Genomic DNA, 23,468 nt, shown 5'->3' with positions numbered 1-23,468 from the left:
GGGTCGGAATCGCTTCCTTCTATCTGTTACATACTTTACAACGAATCTAGTACACCCTTTTTCTCTACGAGTAACGGGAATAAAAATTATATAGCCAAATTCAGTCGACACACTTGAAATAATTGTCCTTATGTTTTGTTGATAGTCATTGCGAGGGCAAGTCGCACCGGGAACTGCAAACGGTTGAATTCGAATTGAATATCCGTCGGAACCATTGTGATAAATGGCAACACTAGGCCTTCACCTTTCAATTTACCAGTATAAATTGTTGTTTCAATAACATTGTTCGTCAGTTTCTTGACTATGAGCCTGGTTCCATTGCAAAGTCGAGGTCGATTTATATTTCGAAGCAGAACGATGTCTTTTCAATGTAAGAACGTGAGGTGGCAAGCCTGGAAAATCGAGAATTTAGTTGGACAGTTGACAACTTCCTCCTGATTCATCAGAGTATTGATGGATTTATATGTTTTCATATCTCCAGGTATTCCATTCAGAATAGTGATAGTGTGTGACATCAACTTTTTTGGCCGCCAATATAGCCAATTCATTATGAATAGACTCGCGCCTGAACAAAGCTTGAAAATAGTGCAATATTGTTTCGAAAACAATGGTTCTGTGCGGAATAATCAGTTGATCGCTCCCAGCTTCCAGCTTCCAGCACACTGGGACAAGCTGTAAACTTAACATTCCGCCTGCCAATGCTAGACCTAACACGAGTAATCTTCGCTTATCCGGTCCGTCCTGGCGGTGGGTGGGGCAGAATATCTAGCATAGGAAAGTAAAACAAGAATAAGTGACGGCGCCACTAGATATTGCGACGTAGGAAATCGGTCGTCCTTGATAATGACGAGGTCGTTTAACTTGACGCCTTCAGCCTCACGGCACCACTTGGGCCTATGCAGTAAATGGGCTAGCCCGACTCCAAGCCTTCCAAAAATGGCGTACACTTCATTGATTGATAAGAAAGTGAAAATTCACCGCTTGGTGCAATATGTGGAATATCAAGCTTCTTGTTACAGATCAGTAAAACATCGCTGGAGTGCAGAATAATCAGCTGATCGCTCCCAGCTTCCAGCTTCGAGCACACTGGGACAAGCTGTAAACTTAACATTCCGCCCGCCAATGACGGTCCGTCCTGGCGGTGGGTGGGGCAGAATACCTAGCATAGGAAAGTAAAACAAGAATAATGTGCAAGAAACAATTAATTATTGAAGTGGTGGGTAAGTGACGGCGCTTAAGAGCGGATTGGCAGTGGAAAAAGTTTCGACACCGAATGCTTTAACTGACCTTGCTTGGTTTTAAGCGTTACAACCCGGACCAACGTATCCGTCCCTGGGTATAGCTCGACGACCCACCCCACTAGCCATTGCGACCTAGGAAATCGGTCGTCCTTGATAATGGCGAGGTCGTTTAACTTGACGCCTTCAGAATGCACTACGCAATATGGTTGTCTAAATCTGAAAAATATATGTATCTATACCAATTGTGACCATCATCGTCGATCGGCACAAAATGAATAGCGCATTATTATGGATCTATAAAAATTAAAATATTTAATAAAAATTTCACAAAAATGTTCTTAAAATATCTGTGCTAACTGTGACCATCATCGCCGATAGGCACAGAATGCATCGCGCATTATTATAGATTATTAAAATTAAAATATCCAAAACAATATCTCGCATGCATATCAGTTGCTACCACCAATAGCTGATCCAAATTAATAATGGTTCACACATTCAATTTTCTGGAGCCTCCACATATGACAAGTTAACCCATACACAAAAAAAACAAGAAGAAACGCTATAGTCGAGTGCCGCGACTATAAGATACCCGTTACTGTTTTATGCAACTTAAAAATATTCATTTTTCTAGTGGAAATTCACAAAGCGCAACCTATTGTCGGAGAAAGCATGGTGAGTAATTAATAGTGACGTCACTGCCCATGTAAGGCCTTATAACGTAAATTTCTTCATAAATAGCGAAACAATGTTCCGATTTGAAAAATCTTTGGTAAGTCTATAGATATTGACAGAAATAAGTTATACAAGGTCAAACGAAGGCATTCGTAATAATATTATGGACACCACAGTTTTCCGCGGCATGTGGGCGTTATAGGGGCGTGGCCAATCCCCAATAGTTACGACATTCTCAATATCATTGGCAAGGCAAAATATTTTTCCACCCTAGATTGAGCCAGCGATTTCCACCAAATCCAGATGGACCCAGAGACATGGCCAATACAGCTTTTTCAGTAGAGAACGGACACTTCGAATTCACTAGAATGCCGTTTGGGCTAACGAATGCCCAGCCACATTCCAAAGGGTTATGGACAATGTACTAGGAGAACTAGTAGGAGACATCTGCTTGGTCTATCTTGATGACATAATAATATTCTCTGCCTCTCTCTAGAAATATATAATAGACATTAGCTCTGTATTTCAGAGATTACGTGAAGCCAATTTAAAAAAATTTAAAAAATGCAGCAGTAAAAAGCACATGGTCCAAAACGGTTTAACAAATAAAATTCTTTTTAGGCCTTTTGGGGTACTATAGGAAATTTATAAAAGACGTTGCTAAAATAACGAAGCCTATTTCCCGACAGCTTAAGGGTAACAAATTCATATTTATAGATGCAAAATTATAGAGGCATTTGAAATTAACAAAACCCTTCAACGAACAATTCGATTTTACAACACCCAAACTTCCAAAAACCATTTACCCTTACCTCCTTTGTCAAAAGAGCCGTCCTTTCATAGGGCCCCTACTGGTTTGACAGATCGAACTGTTTCCCGGTATTCAACAAGAGAAAAGGAAATTTAGCAATAATCTTAGCGGTTAAGTAGTTTCGTCCATATTTTTATGGTAACAAGTTCAAGTAACAAGTTCTTATACCGTAGACAAACTGACAGATATTTTGAAAAACAATTTAACACCAAACCAGACTTTGGCCGTTTATTTGACTAAGGAAATTTTCAAAGTAATACAAGAAGCTTACTGGAAATATTTTGTAGACTCTCATCAGCATAAGATTTACAGATGTCTCATTTTTCTACATGACCCTTCAGACCCTGTCGAAACCAGTAATTTGATAGGGACCCATAACTCTAACAACAATTCACAATCGAGATTGTGAAATCTGTCTCACACTTTAGGTGAGACTCTCGATAGGTGTCTCCAAAAACCTCCGTTCGTAATATCAGAAATTCCGGACAGACCCCTTGATATATTACACACGGATATATATATCATCAATAACAAGTATAAATTAACAATAATAGATAAATTCTCTAAGTTCGCTCAAGCCTACACTCTATCCAACAGAAATTCTATTCTTGTTATTAAAGCTTTCAAAACTTTCTTTTGCGAATTTGGAATACCCAAAAAAATAATACTTGATCAGGGGGCTGAGTTCTCGGGAGCCCATTTTAAATACTTCCTGGCACAATATGAAATAGAACTACATGTTTCTACTTTCCAACACTCAAGTAGTAACTCAACGGTGGAACGTTTGCATTTCACTTTAATAGAAATCTATCGAATAGTTCTCAGTAAGAGGAAAGAATTAAAACTAACCCTGGAGCATGACGAGATACTTTTTAAAACATTAATAACCGACAACAATGCGATCCACTCTAGTACCAATTTAACCCCATTCATATTTTTAGTGGTCCCACCTACATTTTTGAGAAAACAGTTATATTTAATAATTAACACTATTATCTATTAAAGTTAAAAGAATTCCAAACTGCATTATACCTTACTTTGAAAAAACATATGGAGATGGCAACAAAAAAACGAACAGATCGCCTAAACGAGCACAGGACAGACCCCTATGATTTATCGGCTAGTACTTCTATTTTTCGCAAGGAAAATAGGAGGAACAAAATCACACCTCGTGTTAGTAAACACAAGGTTTTACGAGATGGCGGGGTAACATTACACACTATAAGATAAGAAAAGCTATACAAACAAAAAATTAGGAGGGCAATACTACAAACTAATGATTGATAAACATACTTTCACGACTTGGACATTCACTCTCACAATGTAAATTTCACAGATAACCCTTGGGAACAACTCAACGGCTCATTAGCGAAATCTTGGATAAAGATCAACCCATCATAAAAATCAACTTGGGAACAGCAAGAGTGGTTTACCACCTTTACCTTTAAAATGTTTAAACTCATTATTCACATGAGCAACTATGAGGAATCAACGTCTAAAATACATGAGGTGATAGGGAACTTACCTAAGGAAAATGGGTTCGATGAGCTCAAACTCACCCTATAGCAGAAATTATCTCAAGTCCAGCAAAGATTAAGCTCCTTACTTCCCAACAACGTGAGAAGCAGCAGCCAGAAGGGGACTCATTAACGGATAAGGGCACATAAAAAAAATAGTTTCAGGAAATATGGACCCCAACGACGAAGCAAAGATATAAAAGGAAATGGAAATTTTAAACGAAAATTCCAAAATTACCAATATTTTTAAAAATGAAACTATCATAAGATTTGAAGAAGTAACTAAGGATATTAGCAAGGAGCTGGAACTTATAGCAACTTTATGATTTCATACCAGAACAAAATTTTTAAACAAATAGGCGAAGAACACAGAAACATTCAGCTTATTCAATTCATAGACAGGATTAACTTTAACATAGACTTACTTTACAATCACTTAAATAATATAGCGGAAAGACAAATATTTGCCAAATTAAAATTAGTGCCAAAATACTTGCTAAATTCATTCGAGATGGAAAAGATAAGAACTTTTCTAACAGATCAAAAGGCAGAAGCTTAACTGGAACACGATTATATAATGTGCTTTCATTAGAATCCACTACTGTTAACAAAACACTCATAGTCAATATAAAAGTTCCGATTCTGTCTCAACAATCTTTCAATTGTTGCCGCTTAATTGCATTACCACTTAACAAAACAACGTATGTAGACTTACCAAATGTTATTATTAAGAATGATGTATAAATTAAGATCATGCGAAACTCCCTTAACATCGAATATCACTGACCTTTACAACCTTCTGGAAGACAAGGAAGCAAACTGCAACACAATAAACACAGGACATCAACTACTCATCTTCGTTCCTAAAAAAGGAATTATGGTGATCCTTAACGTGGAAAACATTAACATCACCTTCAATTGCATCTCGAGCAAACTCTTCAGAGGATCTTTGCTTATAAAATATGATAATTGCTCTATCTCCGCCAATAAGACTAAATATGTCCCACAATACAATAATTACCAACATCGAAATAGACCTGCCACACATCCAAAAATTGACAACAATTCCCATAGACGAACCCATAAGCCTCCAGGTACTACATCTCAGCAGCCAGAAAAATAATTTGGCATTTACAAACATAAAGGAACGTGCCACCACTCACTTGTAAATCATATACATGCTCGACGCGTTGTTAATCCTGATAACAGCCGTTGCCTGTTTCACCGCCATCTGCGGACCCTATCGCCACTCCCGCCAAATCTTCCTTATGGCCATCGTTCCGAGCTAAGGGGGGTGGAGTTACCACTGATGTCTTACAGATGACATCACCTCCACCCAAACCCCCTCGGGCAAAGTCCCACTAAAGGCGGTGCCGTTTAACCAGAACCAGAATAAAAATCATTCTTAGAATGAAGGAAGTTCGATTTTATTATTCAAATCCAAATCCAAACCGTAAAACATCCTCTCCCGGACCACTGACATAATTCACGCGCACTCATTTGCTTGGGTAGGTAAATTCCAGGCCAGCGGTGAAGTCGTACGACGAGCTTCGGTTCTCAATCGCATCCATTAAGACCAGCCGATCGTTCAAAAAAGATTCCAACTCTCGGTAAGACGGAACGGTGGCACGGCTTCCTTGATGGTGCTCCCAAGGGTTGTCGGTCTCCTTGGGTAACCTCGATGCTACGTAATATGCCAATCATTGCTGAGATTCCCCGTCCAAGGCTTGGACGCGGCGGAATACAGCCAGGTAAACATTGACAGTGCTTAGCATCGACCATATTAGATCCGTGTTGTATGTTTGCAGCCTGGTCAAGGCGCAGAAGGCCTTCATGTGGTGTGCGAAAACGAAACGACTAATGTTGTACCTCTTGATCATCATTCGCCAGGCCACTGAATATTTTCCCTCCATGAGCTGAATTTTACGGATGTCGCTATCGCGATTTGCTGGCAACGTTTCTTTGAAAAATTGCAACTTCTGAACACTACTCAAATTGCTGTTGTTGTGGATGAGGCTCGTGAAGGCATCATAGTAGCCTGGCCAATCGACATTTAGGAACGGACAATAGTGGCATATTAAGCCGCACTTCCGCGTCGGCGCCCCCAGACGCTGATGGCGGAGGGGCACGAGCCTCTGGTCCTAGCTTGTCCAACTCCATTATCCACAAGAATACAAACCGAAAGAAGCGAACATAAGAGAAAGTCTCTGTAGTTCAAGAAGCTGTCGTCGATTTGCAGTGCCGGCTTGCAAACTTAACACAGCTGCGATCTAACGGCGTCTATTTACACACGGAATTAAGAATTTATTGTTATGTTTCAATTGCAGGTTACCGTTATGGGCCACCCACCATGTAAAGTTGTGTACGCTTGTATTCAGACTAACAAAGGGTCATTAAAAGAAAGGTTCCCCGGCAATGCAAACACCAACAAATAAATTCACAACAACATTTAATTACTAGATCGGTTTAACATGTACAATGTGTGAATACCATTCCGCGTTAGATTCGCGACGTGCGATGTGTATTTATCCCCTGTAAATCTAAAAGCATAACAAAACGAAAAATGAACTAATGTCATAATAAGGCAACCAAGGTAATAATTAACCCGGTAAACCTACAAGCCAAAGCCGCAAAAGACAAAAACAGAACAATAAGAGCGCAGACTCTTCATTGCTCGGAACAACGCGTACTTTTGGTTTGTCTTACCCGAGCCAAAAATGTCGTTGAACATGCCCAAACAGCGCTACCACTACTCGTCGTCGACTCACCAGACAACTGTCTCATTTCAAGCTGGCCTCGGCTCTGAAGTTACTCTCCCAAAAACTCCACAGCTTGCAAAAGGTGCTCTCGTAAAGACCGGGAATTCGATCAACTTGCTTTATGTTCACCGGACGCAGTACACGAATGAGAAGTCGGCTTGATTATAAATTTATTCGCAGAAAAGCGGTGCGTGTATGTTGCCAATCGAGTACTTCAGTAAGAGTAGTAGCTTAAGCCACGTTATGCAACACTAGATAGTAGTTGCAACGAGTTAGCCCTAGCTTGCAAAGTTCCCATACAGTTACATTGTTTCAACAAAATTTACGTTATATTCAAATGCTCTTCCGACATACTCCCCTCAGAGCTAATTTGTGAATTGCCCTGCGCAGAGGGCTTTTAGAGGTATTCAGATCCACGACTCGTACTCGGTGGTCTCTTCCGTAAATAACTCTAGTGAATCTTGCTAGGTTCCAGCATCGAGGAGGACGGTTGTCGTCGTGCACTATGACAAGTTGACCGACCTGGATGTTGGCTTGGTGCTTTGTCCACTTGCCGCTAACTTGAAGAGAATGGATGTAGTCCCTTTGCCACCCGCGCCAAAAATGTTAATTGATGAATGTCACCCCTTGCTATCTGGTAAGATAGCGCAACTTGGAATCGTTGTCCTCTTCTGCTGGGTTATGGAGAAATTCGTATGGTTCTGACAATAATAGTGACCCAATTAGAAAATGGGCCGGCGACAATGCAGCTCCATCATTTGTTTCGTCCAATACTGGCGCGATGGGGCGTGAATTCAAAATGGCTTCTACTTTTGCGAGGACGGTCAAGAACTCTTCGTATGTAAAGTTTGCTTCTGCGATGTTTTTTAGTACGATCGTCCTAGCTGCCTCCCAGAGGCCGCCGAAATGTTGGGATCTAGGAGGAAAACAAAATAGAACCCTGCAACGTTATATGACTCAGAAGACTTCCAGTACATGCACTTGAAACTTTTACAGGCAGCTCCAACGAAGTTTTTTGCGTTATCGCAGTAGATGCGTTGGGGCAATCCACGCCAGCAACAAACCTTTGAATGCAAGATAAGAAAGCATTAGCTGATAGCTCGGAAACTAGTTCGATGTGGGTAGCCCTCGTTGCAAAGCAAACAAATATCGAAGCGTAAGTTATGTATGGGGACTTGCTTCGAATTTTGTACGAGGTCAAGAAAGGCCCGCAGAAATCAACTCCTGACACCAGGAACGGCCGTTCGCCGACAAGTCGATCTGGAGGGAGATTTCCCATAATCTGGGACATAAGGCGAGGCTTGTAGTAGAAGCAGTGAGTGCATTTCCGTACCACTTGACGCACTAACTCTCTGCCGATGACTCAAACGTTATCACGAAGTAAGAAGGGCAAGACTTTCGGTTCTGCATGTAGGTTGGAACGGTGTATGAATTCGACGTATAGCCGTGTAAAGCGATACTGTTTTGGCAAAATGGCTGGATGCAAAGCGCTGTGTGGCAGATCAGAATTACCCTGTCCTCCCCCTGCTCTAACCAGGATCAGAATTGAATTGCCGATACACATTTTGTCTAAATACGGGATATCTAGCTGCAAAGACCCTATTACATACTCGAAAGATGAAGGACAGCGTAGGCAGAATACAAGAATATGACGATGACCGCTAGATAAGATCATTTTTAATGCTGGGTACTGCAATATCACTCGAAGGTTTGACTATCATAGATTTCGGTTGCATCTCGATTCATGACTGAAGGGGTGGATTTACTGGTTTAAGCAGACAAGGCCGTTCACTGTCCGACCTTTTCAGGAAGTCGGGTACAGTAAACCACATGTTGTGCTCAAGATCCTTTACTGAGCATCCTGTGGATACGATGTCCGCAGGATTTTTGCTGGTTGATACGTAGCGCCATTCAACATCTTGTGAGTACGACCGAAGTTCAGATATCCTGTGAGATTCAAGAGTTGGCAATTGCGACGAGTGTCTTGGCATCGATCAATCAAGGATTGAATTGGAGCGACTCTTGACTTTGCAACTAATAAGCTGACTATTATGACACCATTACTATTAAATTTGGTCATCGTCCATCCAGCCTGACTTAGCATTTTTGAGACTTCCTTTTTCTTTTGTAGTGCAGTGTTTAGATCGTCTGCGCATGTAAGAACATCGACATATAGATCAGTTCGTAGTACTGCAGCTCCGAGAGGATATTCTGATTCGTGAGAATCAGCTGAAAATTTCTATCTCGCTCGTCAACCACAAATTGGCGATACATCTTTGATATGTCTCCTGATAAAGCGTAACGATTGAGTTGGATTGTGGGTCCTACCATTAGAATCGTTATATGCTACGCCGGAAGAAGTTTTTGCGCTAGCATCAAACACCACTTGTAGCTTAATGGTTAAGCTCTGTGGCCGTATAACACAATGGTGAGGAATAACGAAATGGGGCTATCTCTTGTCAACGTCGTTCATGATGTATTCGCGCATGAATTGAACATATGATTCCTTTAAGGACGGATTATTATTTAGCCTACATTCGAGTAGGGAAAAACGTTTTAGCGGCACTGTCGTATGATTGGCCCAACGTTTGTGGTGATTCCTTAAATGGAAGACGAACTGCAACTGTGTTCTCGAAATGTTGCTTACAGAGATGTTCTTTTTCGCTAAGAGTTTGGCGTGGCGTTTGCTACTCTTCCATTTTCCAAAAGTGTGAAACGATTTCATCTAGAGATGGTTGATTTTGAAAGAAATTGCATTTGTAGCGTTCAGGCTCAGTAGATAACATCGTACTTCCCCCAATTACTCATCCAAAATATGTATTAATGAGCGTGGGCATGTTCTTAAGCATTGTTCACTTTCCAGCTCGGATGGCTTCAAAGAATCCTTCAATTTTGATCAAGATGTCGATTTTGCTAGGCTTTGCAGAATGTTGGATTAGCTAGTACGATCCATCTGGCATATTCCATTCGGTTATGTCAACCCCCTCGCCAGGCTTTTGAGCGAAAATGGATGCGATCAACGCGAAATTTAAAGTCCATTGAAAATCCGAAACTCGTGATTTATAGTTGTGTTGTTGAGGTGTCAGAAATACCACTGATAGCTTGGCTGACGCGGGACTTCGGCAACTGCAAATGCTTCACAGTCTTCTTCGTGATCAAGTTAAGTTCCAAACCTGAATCTAATAACGCTCTGACTATCTGAAACTACAGCTTGACCTTGACGTGAAACTGTTGAACGAGTCCCAATGAATGCTACTTGACCTTGATTTGTTGAAAATTAATGCAAGAGAGATGAGCATTCGGTTACAGTGTGAGATTTCCGTAAGCAGTTCTAGCACAGACGTGTATTTTTTACGAAATCCTTCCGTTAAGCTAAGTTTAAGTTTATATAATGAGTGGCTGACACACAGAAAACTCAGGTTGCCGGTGTAGTGACAAATGTCTTGGACAATAAACATGATGATCCTTTTGGGTTCTGACACCAATCACTTTGGCGGTTCTTGATTCAAATCCGTTGACGACCTCCTAGGAACTGGCATCGGTGTGTAAGTGTTTTACAAAAGTTGTCCCAATTTGGTAGCTCGTCGAAAGATTGTTTCTCATCGTAGCTGAGTCGAGTATTTGCGTCCACCTTTGAAAGAACAAGGTGTATCAATATCGCTGCCCAAAGATAAGAGAGATCCTCGGGTCCTTCGTCGTCGAGATCTAACTAACTGCCGAAAATATACCTCAAGAATTTGCACATTGCAGTCTAGGAATTCCGCCGTTTTATTTGAATTGGATTCTACGCGGCCAGCTAAACGTTTGATGTTGTCCTCGACCTTTGTTCGTTGTTGCCGCAAGGAACGTAGCTTCTCGTTGGTGGTCGCTTCGCCTTGGTTGATTGGACTAATGGCGTTGAACTTGACTGTAAATTGTGCCAACGCTGGATAGAGGGAAGGGTCTACAGTTCGAGAAACAACAGTTCGGCTGCCGGAAATTAGTTACCCCCAACCTGTACCTAAAATGCAGCTCGGCGTTAGAAAATTGGCAATTGTGTAGACACAAATTCACCAAAAGTTTTTTTTTTGAGCAGCGGTAAAGCGTATGTATGTATTTATTTTCAGCAGTATGCGAATATGGAAACAGAGATAAGTAAATAAAATGCACGCTGGCGCATGTGTATGTATGAAAATCGCTGATTGGGAGAGGAGAGAAGAGTTATGCAATCTTGAGCGCTGTGGTGGACCAGACAGATTCCAAGATTCGTACTCCTCAACGCTGGCGATGATCCGGAATATAGTTGACCTGTCTCCAGAGAGGTGGACAATGCTGCTGATGTCCCTCAGTCCCTCTGTCGATTCCTTTAAGCTGACTCGATCGATGTTGGTAGCCGCTGTAGTTGCTCGTCGTTGGTGCGATGCGCTGGACACTTTTCCAAATTTGAAACTAATTCTGAACCTCCGCTAATTCCGCACCGAGCGCAGTACATGAATGAGAAGTCGGCTGTAGAAAATTGGTTATAAATTCATTCACAGAAAAGCGGGGTGTAGTGTTTGTCGTCAATCACAGCCACGTTATGCAACACTAGATAGTAGTTGCAACGCGTTAGCCCTAGCTTGCAAAGTTCCCATACAGTTAGATTGTTTCAACCAAATTTACATTATATTCAAATACTCTCCTGGATTTTTTGGTATATAAAGGGAAAAAGATTTGCGTTTTAAAATCGCTATAAAAAAACAAGGAGTATAAATTTCTAAAAAATTTTGTCATATGACTGCATTGGCTGGCTTTACAGTAGCCATTTCGGTCGACTCAATTTTTAAGCACATTTTCGATCGTCTGGCCCTCAATGGCCCTGATGGCGACTTCAATCTCTTTCTTTCTTCTTTCTCAACGCTGGCGATGATCCGGAATATAGTTGACCTGTCTCCAGAGAGGTGGACAATGCTGCTGATGTCCCTCAGTCCCTCTGTCGATTCCTTTAGGCTGACTCGATCGATGTTGGTAGCCGCTGTAGTTGCTCGTCGTTGGTGCGATGCGCTGGACACTTTTCCAAATTCGAAACTAATTCTGAACCTCCGCTAATTCCGCACCGGGCGCAGTACATGAATGAGAAGTCGGCTGTAGAAAATTGGTTATAAATTCATTCACAGAAAAGCGGGGTGTAGTGTTTGTCGTCAATCACAGCCACGTTCTGCAACACTAGATAGTAGTTGCAACGCGTTAGCCCTAGCTTGCAAAGTTCCCATACAGTTAGATTGTTTCAACCAAATTTACATTATATTCAAATACTCTCCTGGATTTTTTGGTATATAAAGGGAAAAAGATTTGCGTTTTAAAATCGCTATAAAAAAACAAGGAGTATAAATTTCTAAAAATTTTTGTCATATGACTGCATTGGCTGGCTTTACAGTAGCCATTTCGGTCGACTCAATTTTTAAGCACATTTTCGATCGTCTGGCCCTCAATGGCCCTGATGGCGACTTCAATCTTTTTCTTTAGGTCGTTAATCGTCTCTGGGTGGTTCGCGTAACACTTATCCTTGACGGTACCCCTCAACAATTAGTCCAGCGGGGTCAAATCGCAGCTGCGAGGAGACCAGTTGACATCGCCGTTTCGGCTGATTATGCGATATTCGAACGTACCGCGCAAGAGATCGATTGTGACGTTGGCTGTGTGGCGCGAAAAGAAAAAGTCTTCAAACATATCGTGATAGCGGACACCATTAACGGTTACGGCGGCTTCTTCCTCGTTTTCAAAGAAAAACGGCCCAAATATGCCACCCGACGGCATACCGCACCAAACAGTCACTCGTTGTGGATGCATTAGCTTCTCCAAGACCTCGTGTGGATTTTCTGAACCCCAAATGCGACAGTTTGGCTTATTAACATAACCTCCGAGGTGAAAATGGTTTTCGGTAAAAATGGTCATCTTCGACCAAGCGCTTCTGAGCCCATTCCGCGAGCCGAAAACGTATTGGATGGCCACTTTTTGGTTAAAATCCGTTGCAGGGAAGTGCGCGAAATGTCCAACTCTTTAGCACGGTGTCGAGCGGTAATGCAGCGATATTTTCGACCGACCGAAGTGGACGAGCACGTAAACGTGATGTTTTATTCATCAACGATCCAGTCACACGTACACGCTTCAAAAAACTACCCACAAACTGTCTGGAAGGCGCTTTATGTTTTCCGAATTAATTAATTAAGATCGAGATAACGCCAGAGTGGAGAAACTCCAAGACGCTTCAGTACCGTCTCCGTCGTAGAATTACCGTTGAGGAGCCTCATAAAAGAAACGGTCCTATCCAATGCGTGCATTGCCAGGAATATGGACATACCCAAAATCTATTGCATTCTACATGCAGTTTGTGTTCCCTGCGGTGATCTTCACATCACATAAGAATGCCTAGAAAATAATAAAGAAGATTCTGCTCTAAGGAAGTATAGCAACTGTACTGTGAACTGTACTGCCAGGTACAGCGGCTGCTCAGTCTACAATGAGCTCAAAAATCAACTGATCCAGAAACGTAACCAAACTGCTACCGTTCAGCATACCACCCAACTAAACTTTCCAATACCTGAAAATCTGGCATCTCGAGGATGTTTTCCCCAAGGCTCAAGGTCCAAAGCCAAAAATGGACCACCATTCATGCTTCCACACTGCAGCTTGGCCGGAGCTTCTTCGCGATCTTCCGGAGCGCAGAAACGTCACATTGTTTACCTCGGCTGCGGTGGATCTTTTAAGTATACTTGCTTAAGAGATCAACATTTTTATGAAAAGCTTCACCGTATTTTTGCTCATATACATCGCTTCATTTACTTTCGGAATAAGGATTGTCCACAGTGAACAACTTCAGATCTCTACAAAGAGTGGACACGAACAGTCTGTTATGCTTCTTAGCATACTATTTTGTAAAACCTGATTCCTTTTATAATTTGATTTGGTGATTCCACAAATTTGAATCCCTTAAAGCCAAATTGGATGCCACGGCGTTCTTAAGATGTGGGTCAAAGGTGAGGCGTTTTTTCTGGGGTAATACCAAGTTATTTATCTGGTGACTGCTGCTCCAGAATAACTTCCTCTAACGGGATTAGAGGTTAGAGATTATTGATTATTAGTGTTTTAAATGTAAAACAGGTGTTCGTTGTTTTTGACGGATTAATCTTTAGCTTGCACCGTTTGTACAAAGCTGCAATGGTGGCAAAGTATTTCTGTAGACCATTGGCTGCTTCTCTGTGACATCTGGAGGTGTATATGACTGCAATGCAATCTGCATATGTCGCAATAAGTATTTTTGAGGGACTGTTGTCAGTTAGGGCTTGGTATATCAGAAGTATAACACGAATAGAGCAACAGTGGAAATTCACAAAGCGCCATCTATTGTCACAAAAAGCATGGTAAGTAACTGATAGTGGCGTCACTGCCCATGTGAAGCCTTATACATATATGTATTTTTTCATAAATGGCGAAATAATGTTCCGATTTGAAAAATCTTTGACAAATCGATAGATATTGACCAAAATATATTATACAAGGACAAACAAAAACATGCACTATAATAATATGACGCCACAATTTTCTGCGGGTTGTGGGCGTTAGAGAGGGCGTGGCAGGATGCTGAAATAAACTTGCGCTGCAAGGACCTTAAGAATCTTCATGCCTTATCTCAACTTTGTATCTCTTATAGTTCCTAAGATCTCTGCGTCCATACGGACGGACGGACAGACGGACATGGCTCAATCGATACTTTATAGGGTCGGAAACGCTTCCTTCTATCTGTTACATACTTTTCAACGAATCTAGTATAAGAATTAATGCTATAAATGGAATCTTTTTTTTTGGCTAAGCCTTCAACGTAGCGCTATCCTATCAATATCCAGAGCTTTATTTTTCGGCAAACATTGGATGGCTTCAGATATTTCTTCAACCTTTATAGGCTTAATAGACAATGACATCTGCAATGAAGTCCAAGCTCATAGGTCTCTCTAGCTTTTTCTATCGAGGCAAAGACATAGGGAAACGATCCTCTAGATGTTGACCGAAAGCATTGGCCAGCTCTAATTTTTCCCTATTACTAGGGAATACGACAAGAACTTGTCTAAGGGGTTGTCGTTTAAACGGCTTTGTGCACTTCCATAGAGAAAAGTTCTTGTAAACGGTATAATCCATAGAGAAAAATTTTTTTATTGAAAAACTCTCTTCTGAGTTCCCCTAAAAGGTTTTTTAGTTATTCAGCTGCCCCGTACACCTACTTCGGTCCCTAGGATCTTGAGAACGAATTACACTTCTTCGAAGGCGCCCTTTTTTTTTGTAATTCTCGGGCTTCCCTGGTGAGAACAATGCCATAACTTCAAGAACGAGGATTAGGATCAGTTGAAGTTTTAACGAATTACGAATAATTCGGACTTCCTTCCTTCCTATGGTCATCATATCCTTTTCTTTTTCTATTTGTTGATGACCCCGTCTTAGGCAAATAAACCGGTCCTTAGAAGATTTTAAAAATATTTATTAAAACTTAGGCGAAATAATACTCTTAAAAACACACATTAAAATTGGGGGTGATTAAACAAATGTTGGAATCGCGCTATTAAAATTAAAAAGAAACAATTAAAGTGATCAAGGTATAGTATTTGGGAGACGTGGAGCGTGAGGACAGGAAAACCGTAACTCGGCGATTGAGTTGCGTTCGCACAAACAAATAAATGCAGTTTTATTATTTTGGTTCTTTTGCTATGCTTTGCGAAATCGTGTGACTTAAACATGTTTTTATTTTCTGTGACTGAATTCATCCAGAATTATTTTTAAATTAATTTTAAATTAACATTTTTAAATTAACATGTTTTTATTTTCTGTGACTGAATTCATCCAGAAATATTTTTAAATTAACATAGGTCTTTTTATTTCAATTAGGCTAATCATTTTTTTTACTATGAAGTCAACACTCACCAATTTCTTTTAATGCTCCATCGAAGAAAGCGCTTTCGGCGACGGTAGATTGGTGTCTGGGAGGAACTGTAAATTTTAATTTAACTAAACATTACCCGGTACCACTATCGGAATGCTCGTACATTCGTTGGGGTTTCTCTTCTTTTTTCTCCCCCTTTTATTAGAAACCTTTTCTTTTCTTGCTTTAAGACTAATTCATATTTGAATGTACAAAAAAAACTGACTCATATTCTTTTTTTCTTTCACTCTCTAAATCAAAAAATAAATATAGCACTAAAACTGAATTAATTAAGATTCTGTCGATTTTACAAGTTTTCTACAGCATTTACGGCTTATTCTCGCTCGAGGCTTAGCATTACACTACAGGAAAACTAATGATGGAACCCTGAAATATTTCCCTCTAGCGAAGCCTTTGCCGAAACCCTCGATCTCGCGCTGGTTTCTTTGCGCTCTCTGATTTTTGAGCAGCGACGATTTTGCTGGCTTTTACGCTGGTGCGCTTGATGATGTCGGTACTATGGGTTGCTTATGTGGAGTTGGGGCGGCACCTGTAGGTCTAAAAATAAGCCTCCTTAGAACATCACAAGCCCTCGTACTCACCCCTCTACTAGGCCGAAAATATTGGGCTATCAATTTCTGGCTCCGTTGCCGTGTTATCTACTGCTGCTGCTGCGCCTTTGTGCGCCTGACCTAGCACTGAGAACCTACTTGGAGAAATTCTCTCACTCTGAGAAAATGTGACAGCTCACCCTGTTAACCCGATCCGTCTAACCCTGCTATACCACCGATCCTCCCCAGCGAGATCTAGATGGCGCACCGACTCTTACCCAGCATTTAGATAGCGTTGGACCAACCTCCAGCTGCACTAAGCGCTACAAAGGTGAAGCAGTCGCAACTCTATGTATTTTGTCTTTTTAACAGTCCAGTACAGAATTTAATTGGAAGGAGCTCTCTAGCTGTTGTTTAAAAGCTCTGAGATCAGTAACCCTTGAGATTAATCGATAACTTGGTCTTACATTAACGCCATTTTTTTTGCAGATTAACAAGAAGAGCTATGTGATCAGATTCCAAATCCCATCTTTTTATTTATTTCAGAATCCAGTATCCTGTAGTATAGTGCGTATAATGCAAATAGCTGTTTGGCTAGAAATATATAGGTATCTAGTTGGTGAACCAGAGTAATTTCTGGCTAAAATAGACTCGACTAGCTCACACCTCCTGTGTGAATTGTATGTGTCGCCCCACATCCAATGGCGAGCATTCCAATCGCCTCTAATCAGATACGACCGACCACAAGAAGCGAGAATGTCAGTGAAATGCCTTAATACCACATGTCCTAAGCCTGTAGAAACTTTAATGGAAGGCATTTGAATAGATTCTGTTTCAATAATACTTTGTGGAAAATGAGTAAGAGAGCGCCTCACCAATACCGCCGCGCCTTCGTTGCCGTGAATGTGCCGTCCTGCTTTATATGCTGGATAGAAAGAATAGCCATATATTTTGACAGCTTCCCCTTGAATAAGCCTTATCTCACTTAAGCGTAGGATATCAAAGCTGTCGTTGTGTGCGAAGAGCTTAATTTCACTGGCTTTATCTGAGATACCATTAACATTCCAGAAAAGTATCTTAAGTGGGTTCATTTTAAGGCTGAAGCACTGCTGAGGAGCTGGAGAAATGATTTATTCACATTCAATTGCTTGATCAAGTTGACCATTTCGAAAACCGTCTTTCAAGCGTACTCTAGTAAATGGAATCCACTTTGCCATTTTGCTAGTGAGATCGACGCACTCAAGGAGTGAGATTCATACCTCTCCGTTCACCACACCTTGGCGGATTGTGGAAAGCCAAATTTTATTTTTATGGAGTAGACTATTGTAGCAGTTTATAAAGGATAAAAACTTGCCAGCCCTTAAAGGACCGGAACTGCATACCAGGAAAGGATGACAACATAAGAGTAGCTATGGTTCGTAGCGCAGCCGGCTTGGTCAAGAGGTCCGTTGCCAAACTATCTGTTCTGCCTATTGTAATAAAGAACTTATTCTTTGGAAAATGAAACCTTTCCTTTAGTTTGTGGCAAATTAGTTGTATTCCCCAAAATAAACTTGTCTTTATTTGCTGTGTCCTTTTATCCAAAATTATCAATGTTTAGCTGTGCATAATAGCTTCGATTTGATTCTAAAACCTATCCACCTAAAAGACGATACTTTAAAACAAAAAATTGTATGTTTAAACCAGCAAGTAAGTGAAATAAACATTGTAAAATAATAAAAACCAAAAAAGTAGTGAGAGTAACGCACTCTCTCAGATACGTGCCCAACGATCAAGCATATTTATAGCCGTTACTCGTAGAGTAAAAGGGTATATTAGATATGTTGAAAAATATGTAACAGGTAGAAGGAAACGTTACTGACCCTATCCTGGCCGAGTCCCAGTTACCAGTTACTCGTAGAGTAAAAGGGTGTACTAGATTCGTTGAAAAGTATGTAACAGATAGAATGAAGCGTTTCCGACCCTATAAAGTGATCAGGATCAATAGCGAAGTCAATTGAGCCATGTCCGTCTGTCCGTCCGTCCGTTCGTCCGTATGAACACTGAGATCTCTGGAACTAAAACAGATACAAAGTTGAGATTAGGCATGAAGATTCTTGAGGTCCCTGGACGGCGCAAGTTTATTTCAGCATCCAGCCACGCGCACTCTTACGCCCACAAATCACGAAAAACTAAAATCGCTTAAATCTCAGAAACTATAAAAGCTAAAAAATTAAAATTCAGTATACATAGTCTTGGGATGCCAGCGCATCTCATGGTGGTACCATCATCCGGCCAAGCCCACCCATACGCCCACCAAGTGCAATTTTCGCATTTTTTAAAAAAGCTGATATTTTGGTAACTATAAGTGATAGAAAGTTCGGATTAAGCATATAGGTTTTAATGATGTCCCTTATGTGAATTGTTTTTTTCCGATCAAGCCACGCCCACTCTCGGGAACTAGAGGAGGTAGAAAGTTGTACTTAAGAATACGTATTAAGAAGATGCCACTGGTCACCGGCCACGCATACTCGAACGCCCACAAACCACGGAAAACTGTAGTGTATGTTTTCGTATGACCTTGTATAGGATCGCTGTCGTATCCCGTTGTTTTTCGTCACCCGAGCTAAGTTCTAGGACTTCCGTGTCGGAGATGTCCTCGTATACCGCGCCCAGCGGTCCTGTGGGATTCGGCGTAGTGGCTTCCCGCGGATGCTGTGGAAATGACTCGATCTCTATTTGGAAATCGTCCAGCTCTCCCTCTCCTTCTGCCTCGAAGAGAGAGGCCATTATTTCTTCCAACGTGAGTCCCCCGCACCACGCGGGACTGATGGTTGGAGATGGTGTCTCACTGTTGGCCGATCGTGGTCGTGGGACCGGGTCGCGTCCTGCGCCCGTGGTGTCCATGTGTGCCCAGTGTGGCTCCTCGCGGTCGGACATTGTCCCGGTTGGAGCGGGGGCGTCTTCGTCTTCCAGGTGGTGTCGGACGACTTGCCGGTCGTGCCGGTGGTGGTGACGTTGTATCTCTCTGTGGTGGCGGTGTCGCTCGCGGTGGTGTCCTGGCATTGTTGTAGACTTAGTTTTCTTTACAGTTTTGTTGAGATGAACACGATCGCTCGGTTGGCGCTGTACTTATCGATAGCCCGTTGCTGTGACGTCCTGCGGTGGTTGTTGTCGTGGGGAAGTATTTTCGCAGATCTGGCAGCTCCGTGATGGGTTCCCGTGTTTCGTTGTATGGGGACCTGAGGAGGTGGGAAGCGGTTTATAGCGTACCACAGGTTCGTCGCCTGCCTAGATGTGGTGCGTATTCTAAGCTCCTGTCCTCCTAAATGCCCTGCAGCTCTGGATTACTGGTCTGTGCGGATGCGGATGGTTCTGGTGTCCCCGGCGTGTCGTCGTCGTCGTCATCCTCGTCGCCCTAATGGTAGGGCTTGAAGTTGTTTATGCTGGCCGTGCGGCGACGGCGGCTTCCGGCGTCTTGCAGCCTGACTATGTTAGGGGAGAGGAACTTAAACCATTCGGAACGGCCCCTCGTATCTTTCGGCCAGTTTGGCCGCGAAACCCTCGGCTGCGTTGGGCAGTACATGGCGGCGGGCGAGAACCAGGGAGCCTAGTGGTGGTTTCCACTCACGTCTTCGTAGGTTGTAGTGCCTGCCCTGCTCGGCCATACCACGCTTGGCATTGTCGCGGGCAACTTTGAATATGTTGTGTAGCTGCTCACTCCGTTCCGCAGGGGAAATCAGTGATGTTCCTCGTCCCGGGGTGACTTCGTCGTAGAGCGCGTTTGGTAGCCGTGGCTTCAGGCCTTGGACCAGGAAGGCGGGGCTGAAGCCCGTGGTGTCCGACACACTGCTGTTCACGGCGAGTGAGATCTCCGGGAAAAGCTGATCCCAAGTACTGTGCAATCATTGTTTTAACCGTTCTGTTCGCCCTATGCGTAGGGTTTTGGGGGGACGTGTAAGGTGCAGTATGCTTCAATTCCATTCCCAGCGACTTGCAAAATGTCCGGAAGTCTCGGCTGGTGAACTGTGTCCCGTTGTCGCAGGCCAAAGTCCGAGGAACTCCGAAACGGCTCAGAATTCGTTCTCAAAATGCCCGTTCGAGGTACGGCACGGTTTCTCTTCGTAGGGGGACAAGTACCACCCACTTGGTGAACGCGTCGAGGAACACCAGTAGGACAGTGTTCCCTTGCTTGTAACGCGGAAGTGGTCCCACGAAGTCCGTGCATAACACGTGGAAAGGTTCGTCGACCTGGCGCGTGAACATCTTCTCTTTCTGGCTTACCTTGAACGTACCTTGGCACGAATTTAGTTACCTCTCGGAATAGTCCGGGCCAGTAGTACCTCTGGGCCACTAGCGTGCTTGTTTACCGCACGCCCAGATGTCCAGCGGTGGGGTGGTCGTGGCATTCCGTCAGCACTCTTGCGCGGTCGCGGGTACCCACGCATAGCTTCTAGAGGGGTATATTCCTCGTCCTCTGGGCGCAGTCCGATGCGCCGGTAGAGTTGTCGGTTCTCCTCTCGGAAATCCGGATACGTGGCCGGCTCCTGCTGGATCCTGCGTAACATTTTCGTGATCCACTTACAGTCGCTGTCTTGTACTTATGCCTGTTGTAATCTTGCCATAGGCTGGCGCGACAGCGCGTCCGCGGCCAGGTTCTGGACTCCGCGTCGGTAGGTCGTCGTATTGGAACGTGGGGATGTCGATGGAGTTCAATCACTTTAGCGAGTGGTGGAGTGGTGGTCGGTGACTACCTAGAAACGGTACCCCTCGAGGTAGCAGCGCATCTTGCGGATGGCCCACACTATCGCAAAGCATTCCTTTGCCGTCACGGAGTAATTGCGTTCAGCGGTATTTAGCCGGTGGCTGGCGTAAGCGATTACGCGATCCTGTTGATCTATGGTCTGGGTGAGTACGGCCCCAACCCCATAGTCACTTGCGTCCGTCTGGAGTACGAATTTCTCCTCAAAATCCGGGCACGCAAACACCGGGGCCTCGGTGAGCAGATCCTTCAGACGCTGGAAAACCTGCTCCTGCTTCTCCGTCCATTCCCATTTCGCGGCGGTACCACGACGCTATACCTAGACATCGGCGAAGCTCCTTCACGTTCGTGGGAGGGGTCAATTTTTTTGCTCCGCTGGAAAAACTGAAATTTGTCCCGATTGAGCCGGAGGTTAGCTTCTCGGAGCCGTCGGAAGACTCGCGTAAGTTCCGCATGTGCTCAGAGAGTGGGGACCCGACGACGATGATGTCGTCCAGGTAGGCGAAGGCGTGTGGTTCCATGTCCGGGCCGATGACGGTATCCACTACCCGTTGGAAGGTGGCAGCAGGCGAGTGTAGCCCGAAGGGCATCACATTCCAGTAAAATAGCCCGCGGCCCGGGACTGTGAATGCCGTGCACTCGCGACTGGCGGGAGCTTCTGGGATCTGCCAGTACCCGTTTTTCAGGTCCAACGTTGATATGTAGCGTGCCTTCCGTAGCCGTTCCAGGATGTGTTTCCTCCCCGTTCTTCTTTGCCGCGATGACTATCGGCGCGCTACGGAGGCTCTTGGAGGGCTCTTTACGACCATCCCGGAGGAGCTCGTCGATCTGTTGGTCGATGATGGCGCTCATCGTGAGGTTTCGTGGGTGATAGCGTTGTTTGATGGGGCGATCGCTGCGCATCACGATCGTGTGCTCGGCGATGTGGGAGACGTCGGCGATGGTTTCGAAATGGGACAGCTCTCGCTCCAAGAACTTCCCTATTCAGGGCTCTGGATAGTTTTCCTCTTGGTTGCTGTGTCTCTGTTCCTCCTCGGCGTCTTACTCGGCGTTAGCGAAAGCTAAAACGGACTCTCCTTACCAGTTGGCGAAATGGGTTGTGTTGGACTTCTGATGCGTCGGGAGGGGGCAGTGCTCCAGCCCAGCTTGGAGCCGTGCGTGTGTTTGCGTGGACAGGGACGCGTATGTGCAGCCCTGCGATGTTTTCGTGGGGCGGCTTGCGGATGCGCCTGTGAGGTGACCGATGGATGCGTCTATAAGGCGGCTTGTGGATGCGTCTGTGAGGTGACCAATGGATGCGCCTGTGAGGCGGCTTTTGGATGCATCCGTGAGGTGACCGATGGATGCGTCTATGAGGCGGCTTGTGGATGCGCCTGTGAGGCGGCTTGTGGATGCGTCTGTGAGGTGACCAATGGATGCGCCTATGAGGCGGGTGATGGATGCGCCTGTGCGGCGGCTGGTGGATGCGTCTGTGAGGCGACCGATGGATGCGCCTGTGAGGCGGCCTGTGGATGCGCCTGTGAGGTGGGCGATGGATGCGCCTGTGCGGCGGCCGACGCGTGTTGCGGCGGCGTGCGTGTTTGTTCCGCTCGTGTCGGTGTCCGCGAGCTGGTTCTCGTGTGTCGAGCCGAAGTATGTGGCTGGAGATTTAGGGTTAGGCCCCCACATTGCAGTGTGGCTCCGCCGTAGCACAGGAAGTCCATGCCGAGCAGAAGGTCGTCCAGCACGTCCGCCGTGATGAGAGCTGACCCGAGCTTCGCCCAGCTGTATCGTGGTTCGCAGGGTCTTTGTGAGCTCCCGACCGGTTTCGTCGGCTAGCTTTACTTTGGTCCGCACAGCGCGGCGATTCCTTCCCCCGTCGAGTTCCTTTGCCAGGCGTTCGCTTATGAAGCTATGCGAGGCTCCCGTATCCAAGGTAACGGTGAGAGGGCGCCCCTCGACAGTGACCCGTGCACGGATACGGTTTCGGTCCTGCTGGATGGAGTAGGTTAGTGGCTGCGGGAGTTCGGTGGGTTCCCCGTCTGACTCCCTGATACCCGAGGCCCTTGCCCGTTTCCCGGCGTCTGGTTCCTGCAGCACGCAATAGTGCGTATGCCCTGGCGGCCGCAGTCCCAAAATAACATGACTCGCGGGTGTCGGCTTTCCATGGCGTAATCGCCGGCCCGGCCGCAGTTTCAGCAGGCAGTGCTGGGGTCGATACTCGGCGTCTGTGCTCGCCGATGGGTATCCATGGACGTTTCAGCCTTC

The 23,468-nt window shown here is 44.2% G+C and overlaps 1 protein-coding gene across 1 annotated transcript; it reads left to right on the top strand.

Annotated features, from left to right (window-relative positions):
- Positions 1-22,313: 22,313 nt before the first annotated feature.
- Positions 22,314-22,969, top strand: LOC121530050 (chorion class high-cysteine HCB protein 13-like). The gene is made up of 2 exons (XM_041818403.1): positions 22,314-22,716; positions 22,911-22,969. The coding sequence occupies exons 1-2, from the start codon at positions 22,314-22,316 to the stop codon at positions 22,967-22,969; spliced, it is 462 nt and encodes a 153-aa protein (XP_041674337.1).
- Positions 22,970-23,468: the final 499 nt, after the last annotated feature.

This window comes from Drosophila eugracilis, unplaced genomic scaffold (assembly GCF_018153835.1).
Source record: "Drosophila eugracilis isolate 14026-0451.02 unplaced genomic scaffold, ASM1815383v1 contig_2157, whole genome shotgun sequence".
Taxonomy (NCBI): Eukaryota; Metazoa; Arthropoda; class Insecta; order Diptera; family Drosophilidae; genus Drosophila; species Drosophila eugracilis.
The sequence above is the reverse complement of the archived record's forward strand: the minus strand, read 5'-3'. Positions and strand labels throughout refer to the sequence as shown.